At 38.9% G+C, this 9,275-nt stretch overlaps 1 protein-coding gene across 1 annotated transcript in view; it reads left to right on the top strand.

Moving 5' to 3' along the window:
* The window catches only part of GPD1 (glycerol-3-phosphate dehydrogenase 1), a 461,017-nt gene that overhangs the window by 163,873 nt on the left and 287,869 nt on the right, over positions 1–9,275 (top strand). The window contains exon 2 of the mRNA XM_044083817.1: positions 4,605–4,782. Coding sequence (XP_043939752.1) covers positions 4,605–4,782 — 178 coding nt within the window. The remainder of the gene's footprint in view (positions 1–4,604; positions 4,783–9,275) is intronic.

Here is a 9,275-nt window from a genome sequence, read left to right as displayed (position 1 = left end):
CTCTTTGACCAAAACAGAAAAAAGGAAGAACATCCAACCTAATACAGACACTTAGGGTAGCAAATACAAAATGATATGGCAAAAAACCTGAAAAGGTCAGAATATAAGTTAGTAACATTTTGTTAATACTTTCTAGTGTAACATTCAGCACTGAAAAGTTAGATCTTCACAGTTTCTTTTTCAGCAGTTTATCATAGTATCCCTCTTTGACCATGCATGTTCATGTTTGTCACCTTTCTGCTCCTCCCTGGAATATTAAGCTATTTTTACCTGGATAAGCATAATTTTAACCCTGTAGTCCCAGTCATCTGCTTACCTGGCTGTACATTCAAATTACATCAAAGTAAGATGCCTGACAATGGTGAATTGGAAGTTTCCCTGTCTAGCTCAGAAACCTAAAAGCATTGAGTTTTTGCATCTCACACTCCTGTCATAGGTTCTCCCTCTTCTCACTTGCTTATGGTATGGTCTGTACACCTGCTGTTCCCATAGATTATCTTTTAACACCCTTTAACAAGGAATCTGCACCATTCTTGATCAAGCACTTAGTTACTGACAGATGAAAACTGTTTAAAGATGACTGAAGTACTCATCAGCATACCTCTCAACTACTTTGTTCAATAAGTCTGGACAAGCCAAATAATATGGGGACAAAGACCCAAAATCAAGGACATTTTTAAATATTATTATTGTAAGTCACTTAAAAATGTTAATAGAACAAACATTTTTGTATCAACATGCATTTTCAGAAGAGTATGAAACTCTTAATGCCTTTCAATATTGTCTGACTTGTAATCCTCAGTGATATAAAGAAAATTAAAAAAATTTATGAAGTACAGGACAATAATACGAGGTAAAACCAGGGACATTCTGCAGAATCAGGAACAGTCGAGAGATACGTTCAGCAAACACTAATAAATCTACTTCATCCCTCCTGCAGTTAACTTTCCTGCCTCTTATTGTGAAGGCCATCCAGTCAGTCCCCTATGATATTCTAGCCTCATATTAACTTATTTTTCCCTGTCCTTGTGTAGGATTAGGGAGGTACCAGCACTGATGTAGCAGTAAACATGTAACCTCTCTCTTTCAAAACAAAATAATTATTGCCTTATTCCTTCTCTTTTGCTGCCAACATCTAACATTAATAGATGCATTTGGCCAAGCCAGGTAGAACTTACTATAGCCGTAAAATCCATCTAACTGCCAATTAAAGCACATTAAAACAAAGGTGGTCAGTACTATGAAAGGCAGCCTTCCTCCTCTTCCTTTAGGTATAGCAGATAGGCGAGAGTCAGTGCCCAGTCAACTTTGCTGTAGGGAATACACAGTCTTCCTTAAAATTTCATTTTCCTGTTGTCCTCGATTGCCAGGTCGTAACTTGCCTTCCAGATGACAGATGTCTGTTCTTCACCATCGTCTGTTAAGCCTACTGTTTTTACCCCAGTTTTCCTTGCTTCCATGACTTGTGCAAAAGGTACAGGAGATTGGGGTCAGGAAATGAAGAACAGGCACACACAAGCAAGTCAATATGTGGGCACAACTAGAATGTTACTTCTGTTTAGTGATAAGTTGGAAATAGTTCAGAGGAGGCTGTCAAGCTTCTTCATAATCTGAAGCAAGTTCTCCTCTTATCCATTTGATAATATCCTTTTCATCACTGAACTGTTGTATTTCCCCTTTCACCTGATATTTGGCTGTTTCTGCTTTAACTCTCTAGACACCATGGTCTGCTTTCTTCCTTTTCTGGACAGCTTCACCCTGGAAATCATACTGACCGAAGCCCTCCTGTCGTTCTGTCTTTTCACAGACAACACCCAGAAACTTTTCACTTTGTTCTTTGCTAACTGAAATTCAGCACTGCTGTCATTGTCTTTTTGTAAGATGATCAGATGTCCATCATGTGGCCTCTCTTAATTTGGTTTCTTTTTTCCTTAACTCCCCATGAAGGTGGTAGTTTGAATCATTTCCATTTTCCAAACTGGCTGCTACCAAAAATTACGCGATTACTTTACCTCCATCTTCTCAGGATATACACAAATTACCTTTTTCTATGACCAAAAGGTCAGGCTCTCTTCCATTTAAAGAAAGTTTAATAAAGCCAGGTAAACAAACTTGAAATCTGGCCCTGGTACCATATTCATCTACAAAGCTGGGAGAAACTGCATTTTCCCCTTATGTACTTCCAAGGAGAGATTATCCTGAAATTACACGCTGTAACTTTAGGACCAAATGAATCTCCAACGTGTTGCTCATAGTCGGTTGACAGCACAGCTGTCAAACTGCGAGCTACATGACACTGAAGTAATGATTTAGCTTACAGGGGGATATAACCAGCCCTTTGCACCCTCATTTGGGGAGAAGGAAACCCTCACAATCCTCTTACTTAAATGTGTTAACTCCATGGTCTCACAACAGTGGATAAACGAGAAGTACCCTGCAATGATGATCAAACAAGCCACATGGACTATGATTTTGCAGATACATTTTAGGTACAGGAATCTTGGTCAAGCAATAGTAACAAATCAAAAATTTGGGAATTGGTAAGTAGGACCAGGTACATATTAAAGGCTTGCATAGAAACATGTGACCATTATTTTCTGTCCAGCAGCTGTCCTGTCAGCTTTACCCGATTAAGTAACCACTCTGTCATTTAAAGCAATGGCCTTTGGTAATGTGATGCTTTGGATGTTTGGGGACCATTACTTCTTGTGATCCTATGGGTCTGATATTTCTGGATATCAAATCTGTCCTGAAATACTAAGCAACTGTTGTTCAGTGAAAATCACGAGAGCTTTTCCATCTACTCTTTTTTCAGTCTGATTATCCAGAAGTGATCGTTACCTCTTTGCCTCTTGATTAACCGCCACAGTCTTTAATTTGTGATTCTCTTGCCACCCTCTGTGATTGTCCAGGCTGTTTTACTCAAGTGTCTCTGCTTTCACCTGTGCCATTCCACTTCCCACACTCATATGCACACAGACTGGCCAATTTTTCTTTAAGCTTTGAAATTTCCACGGACAGGCTGACGTTCTTATCTAATGCCTGAATGATTTTCATCTTCTTAATGACCTTCCAAACTTGCCACCTAAATGTTCATCTTTTGCGATTCCTTAACTTACTGGGGGTATAACCATCTCTGCTGATGTAGGGGGATGGAGCCCTGACTATGATCCAGGTGACCCAAGTTTAAGTAGCAGCTCAGGTGACTGCAGCAGCTGTCATGCAGGGGGAGAAGTGACAACTTATCCAGATCTCCTCTCCTCAGGGAGGGGGTGAATGAGTCTTGAACAGAAAGTGGTGATCCCAGGCAGAGCAGTCCTGAGGGGTTATATCACTTGTATAAGTGATGGACATGCCCTCGCTGATGTTTGTTGCATGTTGATCCCTGGGTATTCTGGGCATGTAGTGAAGATGAGTGAAAAAAGAAAAAAAAAATCAATCAACTACTCCTGATTGGTGCCTCAGTAACAGCTCCTCTTAACTGTCTTTCACCTCGATGATGGAGAATAAATGGACCAGCATACTGAAAGAGGGTCTGAAGGTCAAGCAAGCAACTGAGATGCTACACATAAAAATTCCACTCTAAATACTTCTGCATGTTTGGCCGTCTTGTGATTTTCTTATAAGTTTTTATTATTCTAACTTTAGTATGCTGCATTCCTGAAATTTGTATTGTTAACCAGCTGTTTTTGGTTAACTTGCCTTGTGTTTGCTAGTTGTTTTTTTTTTGTTAAATTCTTACACAAGCCTACCATTGTATTTTTTGTAGTTTACTTATGTTTTTTGCTGTAAATGTTTTCTTACTTCATGTAATTGGAGCTTTTCTCCCCGGGCCTCTACTGAAAACGGATATATGTCCAGCTAGACTAGCCCGGTCAACAAATGTAAAATAAATAAAATAAAAAAAAATAAATAAATAAATAAAAATATTTAAATTGTACTTGTACAAGGATAAAACAGGCATATACACACACACCTATTTGGATGTGCTTTCTGTACAGCAGTTTCATGTCCAGTGGAAAGTTAAGATGCCCTGTGCAGTTTTGCATCACTGCCTGTGTTTTGCTCTCTGTATCTTTTGTCTGTACTACTACTCCAAGTCTAGCTAAGTTGATTACTGCAGCACTGGCTGCAAACTCTGCACTCATACCAGTACTTAATTATCAGGAAATATGCTATTTGTAAATACACTTACTATGACTGTATCTCCATCTGAAGCTATGCTGTTATTTATTTACATTGAAGGCAGTCTTCGGCATTAGACAAAGTGTGTCTCAAGTCTTATGTCCCTCTTAGATATTTCTGCTGCATCAGTGGGACAGCTAAGAGGTGTGAAAACATCCTTCAAGACATGAATCCGTGTGTCAATTTCTCTTAACTTTTACAAATTGTTTCTGAAAACATTGTTCCTGGTGGGCTAACCTAATTAAAACATAAACTGACTTATGAATTAAACTGATCAGGTTTATATATACCATAATTGTGATCAGTGTCTTGCTGTGTCTGAATTTTTTTCTTTTTCGCTCACGTTTTTACACCATTGCTGTGACCTATGCCTTGTGATTCATATTCTCTTGATGAACCATATTTCCTTTGTTTTTCAGGGGATCAGCTATAGCCAAGATCATTGGAGGCAATGCAGACAAGTTGGAGCAGTTTGATCGCACTGTAAACATGTGGGTGTATGAAGAAATTGTAGATGGGAAAAAATTAACAGAAATAATTAATACACAACATGAAAATGTAAAATATCTTCCAGGTCGCAAATTACCTCCTAATGTTGTAAGTATATAATGTTTTGATTTCTTTGGATTTCTATTCTTTGGAGCGTCATATGTGAGTCCAAAACTAACAGTTTTATAACTATTTGTTAGTATCAGATTTTTCATTAGTATAGCAATAGTGAAATGTTACTGGGTCACTAAACAACAACTTTTGTATCCGTGCTCCTATTGGGTATTCTACTGGCCTGGTCAGTGGTGTGTGTCTGTGGTAGGATCAGAATGAGTAGGGAGATTTTTTTTTTTTCAGAGATTGGTTGGGAATAAGTTGCATGAGTCTCGAGAGGATAGTTGGGTACACTACTGGTTAACTTTCCAACAGGTATTTCTGTGTGTGTGTGTGGGGGGGGGGTGCACCTTGTATTCTATTCTAGCATGTGTGCCTCATATACCCATGACATTACATGTTTCTGGCTTCAGTTTCACCACTGTGTGTGAATCTGGGATAGTGTCTGCAGTGGGAGACTAAAAATGTAGTAGAAATATAGTAAACAAATGTGGAAGTGGAATGGTTAAATAAAGTTTAAATTTTGTTTCAGTCTTGACATTGTAAAATCATGTTACATTTATACAGAATACTCTGTTCACTATTGACTTGGGCTGTCTACTAAACATTTAAGCCACTGTTGCTGGGATGTCATAGAATCCGTGCCCTTTGAATTAAGACACATCCAGATTACAAATGCAAATTCTGAAAAACACTGATCCCAAAAGGCTGTTTCCTGAAATTGCTGAATTAGTTGCCTTCTAGTAAGGAAGATCAAACATAAGTGGTTTGCCATCTATAAAAACTAATATACACACACAGACTTATATTATATATACATATATGTGTGCACACAAACATACATCTGTCCATTCATTCATCCAGTGACGTAAAGCGGCATTCAACTGATACAGGGACCACATGACTAGCAGACAACATCCACAAAGTTTACTAGCAAGGAGAGAACAGAACTAGATTACCAGGCTTTTAATTTTTTTTTTAGACATCCATGCTTTTATGCCAATGACCATGGTATGAATGTCACAGTATGACAAGGAACTGAATTTGGCACTTTGGCAACATTACCAATGAGTGTTGCCATCACAAAATCATAATTTACCTAGACATCCTGTTACACTGTGCTTGCCTCAGAACCATGGTCTGTTAACATTCTGCTTTGCACTGCTAAGCTACAATATTACCAGTATTCTGTTCTGTGCATAAATGCATGTTCCTGCATGCCCACTATAATATGTCATCCTCAGAGACATCAACACACCACTGTGCAGTTACCATGTTAATCCCAAGCCAAAACTATTAATCTACTGGGAAGAAAGGTACAGTAGAGGCACGCTATCTGGTGCCTCAATATCCTCCTTACTGCACCCACATAGTCAGCTTTGTTCTTTAATAAGATGCATATATCATTTGCACAGGTTAATACAATGTATTTCTCATGGCAAATGGTGAGCTGAGAAATTTGCTTAGAAATCCTGCACAGAGTAAATTGTTCACATTGTCATTGTTCGAGTGTCAGTATGTCAGACTCAAATGTAAAGAAAGTGCAGAATATGTACTGTCAACTTATTTGCCTTACAATTTTATGTTGGTTATTGGTGGCACAACAGTTATGTGACATTAAAGCTAAGAATCACCATCTGTCTAAATATCAGGTTGATAAATATCTGTATGTATTTTAAACAGATGCTCAAAAGAAAATATAAATATGCAAGTGAGAAAAGTGCTATTGCAATTCTTTAATTTCTCAAGGCTTAATGAGTTAGTAGTTTGGGAAAAGAAAAAAATACTAAATGACAAGTGCTCTAACTAGAGTTTTTATGATACTCTCACTTTGGGTTTGGGCAATCAAATTACTGTTTTAACTTCACAAATGCAGCTTGCATTTAGTAAGTGCATTCAGTTATGCCAAAGTACAGGCCCTGGGATTCATGAAGGAGTACACCGTGCTGAGTAAACAGGTAACACAAGCATAAATCTCACACTCTTCCTCCTAATTTTAGTTTTCCTGCTAATTTTCATGCACTGTTAAATATCGATGGGGGGTTCATGAAAGTTACCACAAAGTGTAGATTACATGTACACTTAGTGCAATCTTTCTGAGTGACTAGAAAACACAAAAATATGAGGCAGGGATGTTCTTGACTACAAATTATGTACACTTAGTGTAGGTGCTAATGAATCTGGCCCCAAATAAATCCCACACACTGTGGTGTTAGTCAGTCATGCTGTGCTGCTTCTGAGGGCTGCCTTATCCCATTCAAATGGTAGCATTTGAAAGGCTGATTACACTTTTGTTCTGCTGTAACAGTCTCAGTACTAAATTAGTGGTATTCAGTGCCACAATTAACCACACTAAATGTAAGACATGAATTCAGCTGATCAGTAAAATTCAAAAAAGCCACTTTGCCTTGTTTAGTTGAAAAGATTTTCTCACATTTATTTTTACTTTCGGTGCATATCCTCCCTGTGGTCACGTGGGTTTCCTCCGGGTGCTCCGTTTTCCTCCCACATCCCAAAGACATGCTGTAGGTGGATTGGACACTCTAAATTGGCCCTAGGCATGAGTGTGTGCATGTGTGCCTTCTGTGGAAGGTTGGGCGCTGGGCTGACAACTCAAAACCGTAAAAACTCCACTGCCAATCATGAGTGGACAGGTGATCCACTGTGGCAACCCCTAACCGGGAAAAGCTGAAAGAAAAAGATGATTTTTACTTTCAGTCCTAGACAAACAGCTTCCAAGCAGTCAAGGACATTGCACCTACTTAGCCTGCTACTGGTAAATGTTACAATCCTAGGAACAGAATGAAGCTTAAGATGTTTGTGCTATGTGTCTGGATAACATACCAAACTTGCAAAATGGGTCAAGAGAGTATTCTGAATTAAAATTAAGTAACTAGGCAAACTTTTTTCAGATAAAACACTCCCAGATGAGACATTAAACAGAAGACCTATCTGCAGTTTCTGGTTGTAGTTCAAAGGTGGATGAAGATCCTGTGTTACCTGTTGACAGACTAAGGTAGTTTTCTCAAGTGCAGGAGACAAGTTTACTTAGTCTTTTTAAAACTCATCTTGACCTCCCCCTAAAAGGATCATATGCAGAGTAATATCTGCTTGGCAAAAATATAATTATAGTTGTCACTTCTAGAAATAAAAATTGCACAAAAGTCATATGTCTGTCTGTCCGTTGCTTCACCCATTTTACAGTGTAAACATGCATGGTTTCCTTTCCAAGATTCATGTTAATAGTGAGATTGTATTAAAAAAAAAAAAAAAAAAACATTTAATGCAGCACTAAGGCTGTAATTTAAACATCTTACATAAGTTGAAGGCTCTTTGGTGTCTACCTGTGTGTCTGGAATCTCTTGTTGGCTTGAATGGAAGCGATACCTTCCTATGCAGCTGCCAAGTCTAATGTACTTGGGTCATTGTCTAGCGGACTTCAATCTTTAGGCCTTGCAGTTTGCTATTTATCTCAGATCTACTTCACCATACAGTGGAACCCCACATCCAACAGAATAGCCATCTCTTTAGCAGTAGTTTCAGCTGTCATGAAGTTAGAGGGTCCCCTGCAAGCTGGTGTCTAACCAGAGAGTTGCAGACCAAGTAGATCCTAGTCAGCTTTACATTTCTGGAACACCTAATGTGCCACACTGCTAAAAAAAAAAAAGAAAGAAAGAGTTAAACAGTACTAGCAAGTTAATGTCTGCTGTGCAGCCTCAGCAATCGTGGCTAATGTACTAAATGTGGGGATTTGGATACATGTCATGTAATTGATGGCAGATTCAGCGAAGGCAAATAGATCAAGTGTCGTTTGCCAAACTACTTCCATCAAACCTCGGACCCATACCTTTTTTTGCAGGGGACAAGGCCTCCTGCAACCCCACAGCCCCCAAAGTTACATATACCAACTCCAAGGTCGCACAACAGGGATGGAGAATAAACTCCACTGTGAATGAGAGTAGTTTTGGCAGACATCTCTCAATATGTTTGCCTTCACCAACACTACAATCAATGACTTGACAGCATTCTTAGAGTGTAATTTATGTTTCAATTTTTGTGTACTTCCTTGCTAACCGACATTTTGAATGGTGGTGTGCAGGTTATCATCATATGTACAGTGATGTCACTCTACTACCAGGGCCCTGCTTGAATGAAACTGATAATTTTTCAAGTAGTTTCTTTTGGTGAAGTTAGCTGTAAGCAAGATGCCGTTGTTAAACTTGGGAAATTTAAATTACGGGGATAAAGATCTGTTTTGTGGACAGTGTGACGACCCCACTTTACCCCAAGGCAGTAGCTAAGGAGCCTCAATCCTCACCCCTCATTCCAGTAAGGGAGCATCACTAAAAGCTGGGATAGAAACACAATTTCCCTTAAGAGTACACCGGGAACAGGCTCAAAACTGGGGACTGCACTAAATGCTTCACTCCAAGTTTCCAAATGAGTCTTCACACTAAAAACTGCACAGCACTGTGCCCCAGTTCTAG

Source organism: Protopterus annectens, chromosome 9.part0, assembly GCF_019279795.1.
Source record: "Protopterus annectens isolate FY-2018-M chromosome 9.part0, PAN1.0, whole genome shotgun sequence".
Classification (NCBI taxonomy): domain Eukaryota; kingdom Metazoa; phylum Chordata; order Ceratodontiformes; family Protopteridae; genus Protopterus; species Protopterus annectens.
This window is presented reverse-complemented; position numbering and strand designations above follow the sequence as displayed.